This window comes from Artemia sp. Qi Xiang Cuo, chromosome 2 (assembly GCF_049724085.1).
Source record: "Artemia sp. Qi Xiang Cuo chromosome 2, ASM4972408v1, whole genome shotgun sequence".
NCBI lineage: Eukaryota > Metazoa > Arthropoda > Branchiopoda > Anostraca > Artemiidae > Artemia > Artemia sp. Qi Xiang Cuo.
Window position 1 is genome coordinate 89,391,136 of NC_142795.1, and position 19,671 is coordinate 89,410,806.

Consider the following 19,671-nt stretch of genomic DNA (forward strand, 5'->3'; position numbering starts at 1 on the left):
CAGGTGTGACAAAAAAAAACGACCCATATGCCAGTCTTGCTGCTTTAATATAGCATATAGCTAAACTAGAAAATAGCTATGAAATATAAATAAGAAGGTACTTTTCAAATCTAGGGGACGATTGCTCCCCCCCCCTAATTGGCGCGCCTGTCAGACAGAAGAAAATATATAAAATTATATCATATAATCATATTTCTTCAAGATCCATATGTAGAACTTAGTTTTTTTGTAACAGTGCACCTTAATTTATAAGCAATATTTTTTTTTACAATGGAAAATGTGACTTTTAATTTGAGCTGCTTTTGTATGGCTTTCTTATCTTATTTACATTTATTAATTAAAAAAAAAAAATTCCCGAAAAATAAGTTTTTTAAAGAAAAGTAAAGGCCATTTTAAACTTAAGCTCAGCAGATACAAAAACCTTTTAAAAATTCAAACTCAAAACGACATAAAATTCCAGCTAAATAGTATATGAAACCCAAAACAAACAGAAATCAAATTAGCCATTCTAGCAAAAACATAAAGGAAGCATTAATATAGATGAATAGGCAGATCTCAAAGGAAGTAATATTTGGTTCAAATATAAGTACCAGGCATAAAACGAAAAAAATATTTTGTAGTTGAAGTAAAAATGAAACTTAAAAGCACAGAAATTAAATAAACAATCAATGCAAACAAACTACTACTACTACTAACAACTCATCGCAGCACCAAGCCGCCTGAGGCCAACACAGCTACGCACGCTACTCCTCCACCCCAATCTATTCAAAACCTCCCTTCTTGCACACACCCACGAAGTCCCAACTTCCTTTAAATCTTTCTTTATGACGTCCTCCCACCCCAGACGGGGACGACCTGCTTTCCGTTTAGCCCTAGATGGTTGGTCGAAAAGAACAATCTTCGGCAATCTGTCACCCTTCATCCGCACAACATGCCCCAACCACCTCAACCTTTCTTTCATTATAGACCTAGAAAACGGTATTGAACCACATTTTTCGTATAGCCTATTGTTTGAAATACGGTCATTCAGCCGGGTACCCAGAACAATCCTTAAGCAATTTCTCTGGAAAATATCTAGCAAATCTTCATCTGCTTTTCGGAGCGTCCATGCTTCAGAGCCATATTTGACCACTGTCATCACTGTAGCTTCTAAGATTCTAATCTTGGTTTGCAGACTTATCTTCCTATTCTTCCAGACTTTTTTTAACTGTGAAAAAACACCCTGAGCCTTGGCTATGCTATTTTTAACATCTTCACTGCTCCCACCGTCTTTACTAATAATACTACCAAGATAAGTGAAACTGCACACCTGATCAATCTTTTCATAACCGAACATCACCTTTTCATTGTCACTTATTCCTAGCCTTAGTGACTTAGTCTTCCTAATATTAATTTTGAAACCAATACTAGCACCCTGAACTCGCAAAACCTCTAAAACTGCATTCATTTTGCTCACACTATCATCTAGGATGCTTGAATCACCAGCATAATCTAAGTCCCGTAGACGTTTTCCTCCCCATTTGATTCCGTGGTCTCCGATTGCCTTTCCTGTGCTCCTAAAGACAAAATCCATCAAATTAATCCATACAAAGGGGGATAGAACACAGGCCTGCTTAAATCCTGATTTAATAAAACACCAGCTGCTAAGCTAATTTCCTACCTTAACCGCAGCTGCGTTATTCTCGTACATAGCACTAATCACTTTAATGTATTTGTCTGGTATACCATACAAGGATAAAACCTTCACTAAAGCTCCTCTATCAACAGAATCGAACGCTTGCTCATAATCTATAAAACTGAGGACCAAAGGTGTTTGAAAACTTAGGCACTTCTCAATTATTAACCTAAGAGTGAAAATTTGGTCAACACATCCTCTACCTTTTCTAAAACCGCACTGCTCTTCTCTTAAAACTTTGTCTACGGCATCTCTCAGTCTAAAAAGTATCATGTTACTAAGTAATTTGCTAACTACACAGACCAGACTAATGACTAAATAATTACCAAATTCACTTTTATCACATTTCTGATAAATTGTCTTAATTAAGGTTTTCCTAAAAGATTTAGGTAATTCCACTGTTTAAAAATTCATATTCATAATCTAAAGTAACCTGTTTCTAACCTCAGAGCAACCATATTTAAGAAACTCATTTACCACCCTATCAGCACCTGGAGCCTTATTATTCTTTAATCCTTTTAGTACTGTTTCTAATTCCTCCTCACAAAACAAATCTTCCTTCACATCCAAAGTATCACAAACTTTTTCATTTTCCTCTATATTTTTTCCTGCAACTCTATCTCGGTTAAGCAAATTATCAAAATGTTCGGCCCATCTCGCTTTAGCTTTTGCCTTATCGCTAATTGCCACCCCATTCCTATCTTTAACTGGGACAAGTCCGGATTGACTACTACCTCTCAATTTGTTAACGTGCCAGTACAATATTTTACTATTATGCCGTCTAGCTGCATCTTCTAAATCCTCGGCAATTTTATCCATGGCCTCCACTTCACACCTCCTTAGTTCATATTTCAATGCTTTCTCCACTTTCTTTACATTTCTTTTGTTTTCATGTGATCTATCACTCAGATAATTCTTGTACAAGTCCTTTCTCCTTTCTATTAAACATAAAGCTTTTTCACTAATATTCTTAGCTGCAGTTCTAGCTTTTTTTCCCTAATACACCTTCAGCAACTTCACAAATTATTTTTCTAAAATTATTCCAACCGTCTTCCACATTATCAAATTTTAAACTCTAAAGTTTAGTATTCAACTGTTCCTGGAATGTTTCTATCAAATTCTCATTCTAGAGTCTACCAGCATCATAACTTCCCGGGAGGTAGTTACCCTTTCGATATTTCAGCTTTAAATTAACCCTAGACACTACTAGGTGGTGATCTTTATTTTTAAAATCAATAAAAGAACTCATGTATACCCTACTATATTGTATTGATCCTACTAGTCTTCGGTTTACTATAACATAATCAATAAGGTTTGCTGTCTTACCATCACGTGAATACCATGTTAGCTTATGAGCCATTTTATGACCAAACACCGTATTGGTTATAACTAGACTGTTATACCTACAAAATTGCAAAAGTCTGTATCCATTACTGTTTTCTTTTCCTACACCAAATTTACCTAAGCTGGGATACCATCTATCCTTATTTCTACCAACCTGGGCGTTAAAATCTCCCATCAATAACATCATATTTCTACCTGGGACCTTGTCTATTTGCTCCTGTAACTGTAAGTAAAATTCATCTGAGTCACTAGTATCTCCATCAGTCGGTTCTACAGGGGCGTATACTACTATAACTGATACCCTGAATTTTCTAGTCATAAAATGAGAAATTAGTATTCTATTATTAATACCTTCCCAGCCTAAACGAGACTTAGCAGCTTCCTGATTCATCATCAGCCCTACTCCCTGTTTATGTACCCCATCCCTCCTGAATGAACAAACACTGTCTATGTCACATAATATCATAATTCCTATCCCTGGGATAGGAGTTTCTGAACTCCCCAATAAATCTAGTTCGAGTCGTCTGAATTCATCAGTCACAATGTCAATACAATAGTCATTTTTGAATGTTGTAACAGTCCAAGTTCCAATTTTCATGGTCTTTAAATCATTGAAATTTTTTTCGCCTCAGGAAAAGCAAGGATCCCGGATACCCGTGCAGGACGGGGATCACATATCTTCTCAAGTCTACACCGAAGTGCTTAAGCCGGCTTAGAACCGGACAGCAAGAAGTCCCTGGGACCTCCAAGAATGGAGGCTTTGTGCAATCCTGGGTCCATCTTGGTCGCAACATGGTTTTCAGCGCTTGGCGATGTTCTTCTATCAACAAGAGTCGAAATCCTGCACAGACAATCTCAAGTCTATTACCTCCGACTCATTATATATTCATGCCTACAAATATTATGCTACTACGGGGAGGCAACCCGTAATAGATAAATTAGCTAGGAAGAGGTTTTTCAGCCCAAAGACGCCCATCAAAACATACCAAGCCCAGAAGAATTGTCCATTAGTCAGAATCCCGTGCGAATGCTGTGTCGTTTACTAGGCTATAATTTCCACGAGGGGCGCCACTCCTCAAGTGGGAATAGAGTTGACTGCAAGGTCTCCAGTCTTGCAGGTACCCCGAAAAGGTCGCGGCAGCCCATTGCAGAGGCCGTTCTCCATAGATCTAGATCTTACGCCCTGCCGCAGTTGTCCTCCTATAGAAGATCCTCCCGCGATTGTGTTCTGCATCACCATGCAATTTAACCCATTGTTGGGAGAAGGTTTGCAACTCAAGTAACTTGTAGATAAACCAGTGTGCCCTTTTGAGTGAACATTTGAGGGGCTTTCTTCCACCTCTGCCTGTATTTATGACCCCGGGCAAGGGTGCTCCAGATTCTATTATGGACCCCCCGGGACAAGGTCCCCCCTTGGTCCATGCCTCCTATGGAGGTACCCTACATATCTGTAGAGTGTTCCCCTATCGCCACCTGGGGACATGCTGAATGGCCTGGGGGAGGCCAGTGTCTTTTTATTCAGTGTCTGTCTTTTGTCGGGTAAACTTCAAAAGGTTAGATTCCTTCCCTCCCCCTTGTTTAGCACTGAGGACGACTTGGCAAAGGTCCCCGTCGAAACGCTTGCCCGTTATTCGCCCTCACGCTCCGCCACTGGCTGACAAAATCCTCGCTTTCTCACCCCCCTTTATATTATTTTTCATTTATTATTTCCTTTCCTCTCTTAGTTTCATATGTCATGTATAGCCAGTGTGATCTTAGAATGTATTTACAATTTACAAACTCCAAAAACGCTCAAGTCTAAGTTATTTGCTATTCTTCCTACCCTAAGGAAACAGCTACGTCTAATTGATAATGAACTGGAATTTTCCTTTCAATTTTTTGGATAAAAAAGAAAGAAAATTGGTTTTACTTTATTTATATTTTGTAAAAAAAATGGCGTATTTGAGTACACTAATTAAAAATATATTACATATAGAATAGAAGAGGGTTTTTGGTCAATGAAAAAATAAAGAGAGAAAAACGTTGGTTCTTGAACACTGATAATTTGTTTTTTAAGGAGTGAACATCATTTTGCAATTCCAGTATTTTTCTTGGTATAAGTAAAAAATTTGCTATAGACTTGACTACTACAGTACGTCTAACAGCTCTAACACGAACAAATCGAAAGTAAAAAGAAGAAAAAAAATCACTAAAATAATACCGAAAATTGTTTGGTTATCACTTTAATTTCGCAATTCTTCTTGAGTGAGAATCATTATTTCATTAGTCAACAAGAAGCAAGGGATCAGTTGCATTAGTAGGTTCTATTAAATCTTTGTAATGATTAATCACAAAGATAAATAATGTTTAACAGACACAAAATTCACCCTGTCCCTGCACATTTTTTCTAGACTAAATGTGATTTTTCAACACAGAGGATGATAACCCAGGTGAAATGAATATATGTGTGCCAAACAAAGATATATTTTCCATTTCAATATCTACACACAAGCAGGGCTGTTTCTAGGGTTGGTGGCACCCAGGGTCAAATAAATTACAGCACCCCCTCCCAAATCAAACAAATAAAAAGGCCCTAACCATGGCGTACCCGAGCCAAGGCACCAGGAGTACCTTATTCTGGTTGCCCCCCTCTTTGAACAGTGGTAAACACAAGTCATTATGTCCTTGCGGTTACCTGTCCTCAATCAAACTTCCACTTGGAGTATTACATTCAGCACAACTTACAAAGGTTTAGAAAGCTTGTAGAGCTGTTAAATGAGGAAAAAAAAAACTCCAAATGCCTTCCCTTACGTAAAAAATGTGATTTCGAAATGAAAATGAGGGATCCCTTATTTTTAAGGATTTCAGATTTCCAAAGTGGCCTTGCATTGAGTCAGGAATCATATTTTAGTGAAATAAACTATTAACAAGCGTTATTTTGTTTTTTTTTAAACAAATTTGATCAATTTGAGAATCTTTAAGGATTCTCCCATGCTGTAGCATAGGCCACAAACACTTAATTAGATCACTTCAAACTTTTCAACAACAGCACAGTACCACATGGTCAAGCTGCAATTTCCAAAAAACCAATGCTTTCAGCCTGGCCTATTTTACTGGCAACCATTTCAAAATAATAAACCTTTTTTTTACTTTCTTGAACCACAAAAAGCATGAATCACTTAGCATGAAACATACAATAGATATTAATATAAATTAATAAATAAATCTTAAAACGAGGGAAACTTAAATTGAATATGCAAATCAAGCTTGAAACGAACAAAAATCACTACAAACAAGAGTTTGGGTATGACCTCTTTCTCTCACTGTAAAAGTCTAGAACCTACTTCGTCATTGGCGCTTGGCTGAAAACCGATTTTATGACAAATATTTTCTTCTGCAATTAATATTGAAAATTAACATTAAAAATATAGTAAAATTTTGAACTGATGAGCTTTTAGTAATTAATACCACTATGTATCAATATACATTTTAATTTATTAGCTATTTTTAAAAATGTTAAAAACCAATATAATTTCGCTACAAACACGTTTTTGGATACTGCCTCCTTTCCTAACTGTAAATAAAAACCAAAAGCCTACTGCGTCATTGGTGCTTAACTAAAACGAATTATATTACAAATATTTTCTTTTCAAGTTCTTACAGCTATGAAAAAAAAAATACAATTGCAGTGAGATAAATTCTTGAACTGAAGGATCTTTCAACAATTAATATAATTATACATCAAATATTCATTTTGATATTGTTTATACTTTCCAAGACTGATCAAGACGCATATAGTTTTCAGTAAAGCGCCAATGACGCAGTAGGTTTTAGGCTTTTACAGTGAGAGAAGGAGGTCGTACCACAAACTCTTGTTTATAGTGATTTTTGTTCGTTTCAAGCTTGACTTGCATATTCAATTTACGTTTCACTCGTTTTAAGATTTATTTATTAATTTACATTAATATCTATTGTATGTTTGTTTGCATTGATTGTTTTTTTAATTTCTGTTCGTTTTAAGTTTCATTTATACTTCAATAGGAAAATATCTTTTTTTCGTTTTAAGCTTGATATTCATATTCAATCTAAGCGTTACTCACTTTTAGATCTATTTATTCATTTATATTATTACTTTTGTATGTTTTTGCTATGATTGTTTATTTAATTTCTGTTCGTTGTGGGTTTCATTTATTCTTTAATAGTAATTTCTGATCGTTTTGAGTTTGAATTTCAAAAGATATTTGTTTCTGCTGAGCTAAAGTTTAAAATGAGCTTTACTTTTCTTTGAAAAACTTATTTTTCGGAAAGTTTTTTTTTAATTAATATTTGTCTCGTTTTTGATTGCAAAAAAATTCAAGTTTATAAAAAGTCCTTATTTCAAAATCAAACTATTAAAATAAATGATATCTTGATAAAAGCATCAAAACTGTTATCAAAGTAGCAATATCAATGTGAAATAATGGGCTTGTGTAAACCTCTAAATTTTTATTATCTATGTTTGAACTATTTGTAACAAAATTGCTATCTCAAAATTTTTATCGGATGGGTTTGGGAAAAAAGGCGTGGGGGGATTAATTAAGCTTTGATATCTTTTAACTCTTAAGAATTAAATTAGAACTTTCTATTTTCAATCATATGAGCCCTCTGAAATTTATACGAGTATCCATTCTATAAGAACCATATATACCCCCAGAGTATAACTTACAACGCCTGCCTCGGGGCCCTGGGGGGGGGGGGGGTGTGTGTGTCTCTGGAGTACGAACGTCTGATGGTCGGGACACTTGTAAAAAAAAAGCCACCTGAAATTTTTAAGAGATGGGCTTACTCATCTGTCTGTAACAAAAAGAGACTACGCGTTATCGTTTTTCTTCGACTGATGTAACAGTATTTTTTTTACAGACTTCAATGGGTCAATACTCTAAATCTTTACATAGTCGCTGACTTTAACCTACTTATTTTTTTTCAAATGATTAGTTAGCTACAAAGCATGCTATATCGAAAACACCGTCTTCGCGAACTATGTGTCGATACTAGAGTTTTGCTTAATTATCCTTGATTTTTTTTTTAACAAATTGAATGCTTCGAAATTTATATCTGATGTATTTGGGGGAAAAAGGGTGTGAGGGAGGGGCTAGTTGCCCTTCGATCATTTTGACTCTTTAAAATTGAACTAGAACTTCAAATTTCCAATCAAATGAGCCTTTTCTGAAGTTTATACGAGAATTCCTTCCAAAACAGCTATATATGCCCCCAGGGTATAATTTATGACTAATTAGTATATATAATTATTATAACTAATAGTTGATTAGGTATAAAACGAATAATATTACAAATATTATGTTTGTACAACATGTGTCGACCCCGGAGTTTCCGTTATCTGACCTTTGAACTTTTTTTTTTTTAACAAAATGGCTACCTTTCCATGAAAATTGGAACTTGGAATGTTACGACATTAAAAAATGACTATCGTATCGACATTTTGACTGACGAATTCAGACGATTCGAACTGGATTTATTAGGAATTTCAGAAACTCATATCCCAGGGGAAGTAAGCATGAAATTAGGTGATATAGAAATTGTTTACTCAGGCAGGAAGGATGGGGTACCTCCTCGAAAACATATTTTCTATCTGGAAATCAACTATGCTGAACAAAATGGCTTTATCAAAATTTTGATTGGATGTGTTTGGGAGAATGATGGGCGTGGGGGGGCGGGGGCCGAGTGGCCCTCCAATCACTTTTGACTATTAAAAAGAGCACTAGAACTCTCGATTTGCAATCAAATCAGCCCCCTTTGAAGTTTCTATGACGACCCCTTCCATATGAAGTGCCTCTGGGAAAAAAAAATAATAATAAAAAAATTATAATAATAAAACATTGGAGCCGTATGGCCTTTACTATAGGCAACGCTACAGCGTTGCCTCTGAAAACGGAAAGTTCTGAATGCTTTGTTCTCCGCCTTAAATTTGCCAACTTAAGAAGAATTGTAGCAACAGGTTCTTTTGTCTTTTGAATGTTCTGCTGAAAGCGCTCCTTTCGCTGATGTTCCTGTGATTAGCTGCAATAAAAGGACCTTGAAGGAGGCGTAACAATGTCTTTAAGCGCTAAAAATTGTGTATTTTTTTTCAGGCGTGTAGGGATAGCGCTGTCGCAACTATTTCCCCGAAACTTCAGCAGAAGCTTGGTGTACAGGCACCACCTAGACAAATTGTTGAAAAATATCTTGTTGAGATAGCTAAACACTATGGTATAGAATACGAGCCTGAAATTGTGGTAAGTGACATTTCCTTTGGTTACACTTTTTTTACAACCTTCATGTAGGTCCTACCTTCAGAGGTATAAGAGGATTCCTTCTTGAGACCAAATTTAAATTGCAAGAAATGTTTGTTTATAGGCTCAAACGTCTTTTTTTAAGCTATTTTCTTTTCAACATTCTCTAGTTCTTCACTTTGTTTTATTTGTAATGCACCAAATTTTCAACTTTTCTTCATTTTTTTTTTGCGGGCTAGTTTTAGATAATTTGGCTGATTTTGCGAAATACTAATTTTCAAAATTTTATGGAAAGCTAAGAGATTAGCTAATTTTTGCGACCTGAGTGTTTTACCTGGGTGGGCCAAACAAAATCGGTCTTCCTAGTCATAAGTATTATTGGAAAACTTCTTCTGTAACTCATTGCTTGTTGTGTTTATTTGCATTTTTCTCTTGCTGAAGTGTATATGCGTATGTCGAGGTGCGTTAATAAGTATTTTGTTGATGTGCAAGCAAAAGACTACTGCATAGAATACGAAACCAAGATTATGTAAGTGACCTCTACTACTACCACTACTAACAACTCACCGCAGCACCATGCCGCCTGAGGCCAACACAGCTAAGCACGCTCCTCCGTCCCAATCTATCCAAAGCCTCCGTCTTTATACCCTCCCAGGAATTTCCCATATCCTTTAAATCTTTCTTTATGACATCCTCCCACCCCAACCGCGACCTGCTTTCCGTTTAGCCCTAGATAGTTGGTTAAAAAGGACAATCTTCGGCAATCTGTCATCCTTCATCCGCAGAACGTGCTCTAGCCATCTCAACTTTTTTCTCATTACATCCCTAGAAAGCGGGATTGAACTACACTTCTCGTCCAGCCTACTGTTTGAAATACAGTATGTCGGCCAGGTACCTAGAACAATCCGTTGGCAATTTCTCTGGAGAACTATAGCAAATCTTCATCCGCTTTTCGGAGCGCCCATACTTCAGAGCCATGTTTGACCACTGTCATCACTGTAGCTTCCAATATTCTAATCTTTGTTTGTGGACTTATCTTCCTAATCTTCCAAACTTTTTTTTACTGTGAAAAAACACACTAAGCCTTGGCTACTCTACTTTTAGCATCTTCGCTGCTGCCTCCGTCTTTACTAATAATACTACCAAGGTAAGTGGATCATCAGCATAATCTAAGTCCAGGAGAGTTTCCCCCCCCATTTGATTCCGTGGTCTCCCATTGCCTTTCCTGTGCTCCGTAAGACAAAGTCCATCAAAATGATCCATATAAAGGGGGAACCCTGCTTAACTCCTGATTTAATACGAAACCAGCTGCTAATCTCACTTCCTACCTTAACCGCAGCGGTGTTATTCTCGTACTTAGCACTAATCCCTTTAATGTATTTGTCTGGTATACCATACAAGGATAAGACCTTCGCTAATGCGCTTCTATCAACAGAATCGAACGCTTGCTCATAATCTATAAAACTGAGGACCAAAGGTGTCTGAGAGCTCAGGCACTTCTCAATTATTAACCGTAGAGTGAAAATTTGGTCCACACATCCTCCACCTTTTCTAAAACCACACTGTTATTCTCTTAAAATTTTGTCTACAGCATCTCTCAGTCTAAAACGTATCATATTACTAAGTAATTTACTACCTAGAGAAACCAGGCCAATGCCTATAGTTACCACACTCACTCTTATCACCTTTCTTATACGGTGGTTTAATTAAGGTTTTCCTAAAATTGTTAGATACTTCCCCCTCTTCAAAAAGCATATTCATAATCTTCAGTAACTATTTCTAACCTCAGAGCCACCATATTTAAGAAACTCATTTACCACACTATCAGCACCTGTAGGCTTATTATTTTTAATCCTTTTAGTACTGCCGCTAATTCTTTCTTACAAAACAAATCTTCCTTCACATCCAAGATATAACAAACTTTTTCATTTTCCTCTGTATCTTTTCATGCAGCTATATCCAAGTTTAGCACATTCTCAAATTGTTCTGTCCATCTTTCTTTAACTCTTTCCTTATCACTAATTGTAGCCCCGTTCCTCTCTTTAACTGGGACAAGTATGGATTGACTCTTCCCTCTCAATTTATCAATATGCCAGTACAATAGTTTACTTTTATGCCGTCTAGCTGCATCTTCCTGATCCTCGGCAATTTTATCCATGGCCTCCACTTCACACCTCCTTAGTTCATATTTTAATGCTTTCTCCGTGTTAAGAAAGGAGGATGTGGCCGGGGTTAATAGGTGACGTTCGTCGGCTCAGCTTCGGGATAGAAATACTGAAAGGACATTAATTTCTATTTTCTGGAGGGAATGACTACCACCGTGAAGGAGTCAGTCTACTCTTGAACACAAAAGCTTCCAAAGCTTTACTAGAATGTAACCAGTTTCCTCAAGCTGTATCCTCACAGCCAGATTTGCTTCCCAACATGCTAAAATGACACTGGTTTCAGTCTATGCTTCGACAAATAACGCAGACAGCGATATCAAAGATGAATTCTACCGTACCTTCAAAGATGTGATAAGAGCTGCACCTCGGCATAACATCATGTTTGTTCTCGGAGACTTTAATGCCAAAGTTGGCAACGACACTGAATACGCATCCAGCGTTAGCGGAAGGTATGTCGTAGGTAACCTGAATGAAAACGGCTCCCTTTTGATCGATCTTGCTATTGAACACGGGTTGTTGATCGGTGGAACGTTATTTCCACATAAGAATATTCGCAAATACACTTGGACGTCCCTGGACCACAGAACCAAAAATCAGATCGATCATATTCTTTGGAGTAAAGCTCGAAGAACAAGTCTCTTAGATGTAAGGACCATGAGAAATGCTGACTTAGGTTCAGACCATGAACTAATTATCGCCAAGGTCCAGATCAAACATAGAGCTCAGAAACGAAGGAGACATACTCAGACGATATTGATGTGGACAAGCTGAACAAAGCAGCAACGAAGAAAAAGTTTTGCCTATCTCTCAAAAATCGCTTTGAAGTACTGGGAAGTCACAACACCGAAGACGCAGGAAGCGTTGAATCGATATTGACTGCACTCTCGTCTGCCTATGCAGAATCTGCGAAAGAGATCCTAGGCGTCCGAAAGAGACCTAAAGAGAGATAGATTTCCGATGAAACATGGAAGACCATAGCTGAACGCACCACTTTAAAGAGACAGAAGAATAGCACACAAGGTGACCAAGCTCGCCTCTCAGTGCTGTACCTTCAGAAGCACAAGGAAGTCAAGAAGCAGACACGAATTGGCAAACGTAAATTCATCGAAGCTAAAGCTGAATAAGCAGAGGAAGCTGACAATAAAGGTGACTCAAGGCTCATCTACAAAATAACGAATGAAATTGTTGGGCGTGCAAAAATCTGCCAAAGGTCCAGTGAAAGACAGTAATAAATTTCAATGTGTCACTGCTTAGGCAAATTTCGTTGTTTTGATTACTTGTTGTAAAGCAATATTTTTCGCTGTACGTTATTTCGTGAATTTGTATCTTTTCCATTTGGGAATGTAAAATGCCTAATATTCGCCGAAGTATCGCAATATGTGTATACTAATATTCGCAATATGTGTTCCTAGTATTATCCTTGTTCCTGATTTCTTCAACTCTTACTTACCTTATTATTAGTAAATCTTGTTTATTTTTAAAGGATACCGGTGAACTAATTGATTTTGCTGAAGGCAGGAATAATTTGGGAGGAGGAGGATGGTCTGCTCCACCTCAGCCTGGCTTCAAAGTTTCTAATTATCCAGAAATGCCATCGATGGGTCAGCCAGTTCCAATGCTCCCTCCTACAGAAAACAAGCCATTTCATTATCCTAATGTAAGTAGAACCTCTAAAACAAATTGACCTATAACCATTTTTATTTTCTATATTGTTGCAATAACTTTATAGGTTAAAAAAAGGTAAAGAATGCGGTATTGGACTTTACAGTCCCTACTGGCGGTGCTGTTCACCGTTTCTTGGCCCTTCAGCCAGGAAGTGCAATGGGGGGTTGGGGGGCCAACCATCCTGTGCTTTCACACACTCTCCTTGGGTACCTTTCTCCAGGTACCTATTTAAAGCTGGGTCGACTCTGGCTGAGCTTATAGAGTCACGCCACTGACCCCCTTCCCAGACCAAATAATTGGGTACACTAGGATTCGAACCCTCGTCCTCTCCGACAAAGGATCGTAAATCCAGCGCACATACAGGTTATGGGGTGGTGGATTATGTTGTTGTAATGCTGTTATAATTGTGATAATGTTATTATAATGGTACTATGTTGTTGCAATAGTTTTATCTGTTATGGGATGGTTTGTCAAAGAAACTTTTAGTTTTAGACCTATGACAATTATGGCTTGGGCTCCATTTCAAAACTTTGTTATTTTATTTAATGAGCATACCTGCTATGTCCGTTAAGATGCTAGATCCATGACTAGAATAACTCCCTCCCGGTCACTTTTTCTAAGATGAACTTGGACCATAGCACATTTTCTGCGGCTAGAAAATTATTCAGGTTCTTGGAAATGAAATTGCTATTATATTCTGTGAGATCTGTAGAGAATAACAGCAAATTCTGTTGTAGGTACATCAGCAGCACATTCTGTAAGGTAGCATATAGTGTTCTGTCGTTTGTAAGCTGTAGCAAGCTGAAGAGCTCAAAATTTTTGCTTCGTATTTGAATTTTCTAGTTGCAATTATTTTGATTTTTGGTTGGAAAAACATAAATAGCGACGAAGACCACACTGCCCTTCCATCATAAACAAAAAATAACAAGTAGAACACTAGGGAATTTTTTCCGTTAGACAGTGGAATTCTAAACTTTAAATGAATATATCTACCCTATGTCCAAGGGCCGTCCTCAGCATAGCACAAATGAAAATATAAAAGGAAAACATACATTAAAAGACGACCATTAAAACTGAAAAATATTTTTAAGACAGCCCTAGCATCCTTTCTTCAACAAAGTTCAACCAGGACTTTTCTTTTTAGTTTTAATGGTCGTGTTTTAATGTAAGTTTTTCTCTTATACTTTCATTTGTGCTATGCTGAGGACGGCCCTTGGACATAGGGTCGAAATATTCATTTAAAATTTGGAATTCCACTGTCTAACGGAAAAAATTCCCTATTGTTCTACTTGTTATTTGTTGTTTATAGGTTGGAAATACGTTATAAAATCATGTTTTTATTTTTGTATTTTCCATATGTATTTTCTTAATTCAATATATTTTAATGTATGCAGTCCTGCAGGCCTGCAGGACATATTTTAAAAATATATGCCAATTAGGTTGTTAAATTATGCAGAAATTCACTGAACGTGTGTGAGCTTGTATATTCTTTTGCCTTTGCTTTTTATCGCTCTCGTGGGAAAGACTCGTGACTCTGGGTTTTTTGTCAGAGAATTCTAAACTCCCATTTAAATCTCAACATATGAAATTTTCTATTTAAAAAACTGACTACTTTCTTTCAAGTGGGCTTAGATGAGATATTACTGTGGATGTAACCACTCGCTCCTTCCCCGAGAAAATCCTAGGCTATTTACTCCCCTCCTCTCAATTTGAAATATAGACTACGCCCGTACTGCTGATTGCAGAACTAAAATATATTCATCTCCTCTTGCAATGATATTCTATGCTAGAGTATGATTCCTTTCTCGGGGCGGCAGGGCTTGACTCTGACGCGATTGGAATCGCTTTATTGAATTGCGCTTGCTCACTGATGGGAGTTTGTAGCAATCAATGTGTTTCCCTGGAACATTAATAGCTAACCGATGACCTTAGGACGAAGGTGTGAATAATTAGTGGATGCCTGGGAGAAACCACAAATTATGAAAGTAGGATGAGTGTATGCAGAACTTATAGAGATATTAGTTTTGTTTTCTTAGTTCAAACTTAAAGTGGATTGGATTCATTTTATTTAATGATATACAAATCAAAATGATTTTAGAATATTATTGGCGATTTTAAATTTCTATAATTTATACACTCTTCCTTCAGTAAAGTTCTTAAATTGGGAAACCCCGAGATGACGTCTTACTTAGATCAGAAAAAGGGTAATTTGTCTAGACATATTGTCTCTAAGTTTAGACATATCATGGTTGCAGCGATAGATGTAGCCTAGTAAATAGTATATTTAGATAGATAGTCTATATTCATGAAAATGACTCGATAGTCCATGAACTAGGTTCTCGCTTTGAAATACAGGTATTAAACTTAACTAGAAAAAAAAAAAAAACAGGACAAAACCAAAATGTTGCTGCTGTAACACAATAAAAAGAAAATTAACTTATAAAATAAATGTACGCTCTATTTTTTGTATAATTTTTTCAAAATTATTTTTGGTTCCCTCATGATGGAATGAAAGTAAAATTTGCCTATTTTTATGTTTCTTTTTTTTTGCACAATTCTGCTGATTTTATTTTAGTAAGTCGCGTCTTCAAGAATCTCGTCCATATTTTAGCAAGGATTTGATTGATCTGATTCAATATCTCAATCAATGCTTATTTGATGTGGTGTTCCACAAGGGTCTATTTTAGACCCTTTATTTTTGATTTTTGTAAGTGATCTTCCTTATTCCCTTCAGCCACTTGTAAATAAGGTTTCATACTCTTGCAGCAAAATAAAAAGACGATTAACTTATGAAATCCATATAGACTGTATTTGGAATTCAGTTATTTTTGTTTCCTTCATGATAGGGTTAATGTGAGATTGACATATTTCAGATTTCAAATATTGATCCTTCAGCCCCTCAGATGTCACAATACAAGCCGCCTCCTTCATCTATAGATTATAAGCCTAATTCTGCTCCACAAAGGCCTATTGGATTGGATCAGCCACCCCCATACCAAACCTTTGACGCAAGGTCAAAACCAGATGCCCTTCCATTTAAAAGCCAACCTGGGACTAATTCAGAGGTAGTTATTTGTTTATTAGGTTCTTGTTTACAGGTACCCCTCCTCAGAAAGAAACACTGTGGAATTCTGAAAACACAACAAAAAAAAATATGTAAAATACTTACTTATGTCATTCCCGAAAGCGCTTTGCCTTCTCCCTCTCCCCTAATGTACACTTATATATAACCCAAATTCTATAATCTACATGCATTTTTCCGTTTATTGATTTCGTTGATGTTGCCTCTTTGCCGTTAATTTTATTTGAAGAAAAGAGTGAAATATGGCCGAATGCATGGAGACTATATAACTTCCGCTATATATTTCTGTGTTAGGGGTGAAGTAAAGTGAAGGGCTTTTAGGACTGATATAAGTATGTATTTTACAATTCTTTAAAATTTAGTTTCAAAATTTTATAGTATTTCCTTCTGAGAAGGAGTAACAGGAAACTAGCACCGTTTATTATTGTGTATTTTATTTGGAAGTTAGAAGGTTTTTTTGTCATTTTGCTTTATATTTCCAGCTAAATATCCTGTATAACAAGACAGTATATGAATCTTGTTTAATAATAGTCTTCTTTTTTTTTCTTTGACTTGATAACAATGTAGATATTAATGAACACAGAGCCAACACGTTTTGAAAAGAGACTGAATATTCCGAAGCGAGGGAAAAGGATTCCAGGCACAATTTCTTGATTTTGTCTATCAATTGACGTGCATACGTTGTATGACCACGCTGGCTATACCTGACTTTCGATAAAAAAATTAGGATAATCAAGAAACCATAAGACGAGGGTAATTTTCAGCCAGTTAAAAAAAAGGAAAGGGAAATGACTAAGCAGATATTTCGGCAAAGACCTCGGCCAAGCCGCTCTAAGTGCTCAAAACACACAAAAAAGTCACAAAACAAGACAGGAGAAACCTGAGTTAAGGTGTTTCCAATAATGTTTAACAAAAAAAAAAAAACGTTTGACAAAAGACAAAAAAAAATTAAATTAAAGAATAACCAAGGAAACAAGGTTGATTTTCAGGCAGTAAAAAAAAAAAAAAAAAAAAAAAAAAAAAAAAAAAAAAAAAAGAGCGAAAAGGCAAAGTAGATATTTCGACAAGGACCTCCGCCAAGCCGTCCTCAGCTCTCAACACACTTTTGAAACATTTTGCAACACATTTAATTCACAAGGGGCGTTTTTCAATGATTAAGACTTTTTCGTACGTCAGACTTTATAATTCTAAAAATAATCTCTATTCAAATTCAGTCTATATATCTCTTCAAGGGTACTTGTGGGATAAATGTGTGCGACATTACCAAAACGTTGACCTTTTCACCAAACTTTAAGACGTACTTCTTTTTGTAAATAAATTTAAAACTTTATATCCTAATACTGAATCTCACTTTGTGATGTGTACGTCAATCCTTTTGTGCGATTTTTTTTCATGAATATGGACCCTGTTTAATGTGTCTAGGACTCTATATAGCCCCAGGGAACTAAATTTCCCCCTCTAGAATCTAGGTCTTGGAGGGCATCGTGTCTCTTTTTATGCCGTTGATTCTTAGTTTTTATTTTGTTTAATTCCTTGAGCCTGAAACTCAGAGCTTTTGTTCCTTCCTAATAAAGCTCATAAAATTAATTATTTTTCATTTGCGTGACAATTTGATACAAGTTATATATATACTTAGTTATATATACAGATTTTATGATAAGAAAATTGATTACCCTGGTGCTACAGTTCTTATGACATTTTGTATATAATGTCAATATAATTTTTAATCGAATGTATATATAAGGTTGATATATAATGTCATGATGTATATAATGTTGAAAATTTCATACATTCTGACATTTTATATAATTTTATGACATTTATGAATTCTTATGACATTTTACGCAGTTGATTAGTGTTTATTTTATTTAATTCTTTAACTCTGAAATGCCTGCTAGTGGCAAATCGAAGATTTCAGCTCCGTCAAAATGAATGATCTTTATTAGTTATTATTTCAAATTTTTCATATTAATTATTTTAGTTCGTGTGATAGGTGACACAAATTTTGTATATTATATATAAAGAACAATCATGTTCCTTTTTTTACGAGTCGGGCACAAATTTAGGGGGAGGGATTCAAAGCCGTAATCCCCCCCCCCCTGTACATGCCCTTCGACAATTGTCAAGTATGGCTATTAAGCTTGGGCACTTCGAAAAGTGAGGAAGATTTGTTAAATGTTTTCCAGAGGTATTGTCTAAGGATAGCCTTAAGTATCCTTTTGACTGACTGTATGTCAAACAATAAACCGTACGAAAAAATGTGGATCGACCCCTCTTTCTAGGGCTATAATGAAGGACAGGATATAACATCGCTTAGTTGTGTTTTGCGGCTGACCGATTTCCAAAATTCTACTTTCTTGGCCATTCATCTGGGGCCGAACAAAAAGTAGGTTGTCCCTACTTTTTGTCCAAAAAGTAGGTTGGGGTCGAGCTTGCGCAGTTTTGCTGATGTGTATGTGTATTATATATATATATATATATATATATATATATATATATATATATATATATATATATATATATATATATATATATAATATATATATAGTTCCAACTTTTCAACTAAAATTAAAAAGGAAACATAGATACAAATTAAAGGAGTGTTTTGTAAACTATTGTTTTTTTTTTATCATAGCTATACTTCTAAAGGTTGATTTTCTTTAAGCCAAAAATTGAAAAGCCGTTTTCACAAGATACGAAGGGGTCCCTTCCTCCCAAGGTTGATGACGATGATTTGTTTAATTTGCCTTCGGTTCCATTGGACGATCTTCCTTCATTCGGTGCGGATGCTGAACATAAGGACGAGAATGATCCTGACGAGTTTGACGCCATTATGAAGCGATTTGAAGACCTAAAGAAAAGGAAGAATTAAGATGTGCGGTGTGTTTTCTTTATTTCTAATTTTCCTGTGATAATTTGTTTTCCAATCTTTGTTAAAAGTTAATACAGTCATATTTACCGACCTGGGGAGTCGAGGAAGCGAAGAGTTGCTACTATATTTTCTTAAAGCTGCATTTCCTTACTTCTTCTGAAAAGCTGCTATTTCTTCCTCATTTAATGGATGAAAGATAAGTAGGCAATTGTCTCCACATGTTAATTAGAAACTTTCAATATATTGTTCCCTCAACGCCATGTTTTTGCTATTGTCGAAGTAAAAGTTTAGCGCCTTGTTGTCCGCTGACATGGTGAATAGCCATACCATTTCTTGAAATAATTCGCTCAAGCTCCATGTCCTGTTATTTGCCTTCGGTCGAGGGTAAATAAGATTGGAACAACGTCGAGTGAGCGAATTTTTCGAAGAAACTCAGCAGCCGAATTGGAGTTTGATAAGGATTATTATGGAAAGTAGCTGATCGAAGAATCGCAACACTGACCCTGACTTCTATGCAGTAGCGGTTTTAGGCCTCATAATTGGGGGAGAGGACAAGGTATACCATAGGAGTGTAAAAATATAAAATAAAGGTAATTTAAAGTCAGATGTCAGAAAAACTG

General features: G+C 36.1%; 1 protein-coding gene across 1 annotated transcript in view; it reads left to right on the top strand.

The window, feature by feature from the left end:
* Positions 1-19,298, top strand: part of Ist1 (increased sodium tolerance 1-like protein) — a 48,926-nt gene extending 29,628 nt beyond the window's left edge. Inside the window, exons 5-8 of the mRNA XM_089108336.1 lie at positions 9,127-9,270; positions 12,916-13,089; positions 15,971-16,162; positions 18,845-19,298. Of these exons, the coding sequence (XP_088964462.1) occupies positions 9,127-9,270; positions 12,916-13,089; positions 15,971-16,162; positions 18,845-19,051 (717 nt within the window). The 3' untranslated portion in view covers positions 19,052-19,298. The remainder of the gene's footprint in view (positions 1-9,126; positions 9,271-12,915; positions 13,090-15,970; positions 16,163-18,844) is intronic.
* Positions 19,299-19,671: the final 373 nt, after the last annotated feature.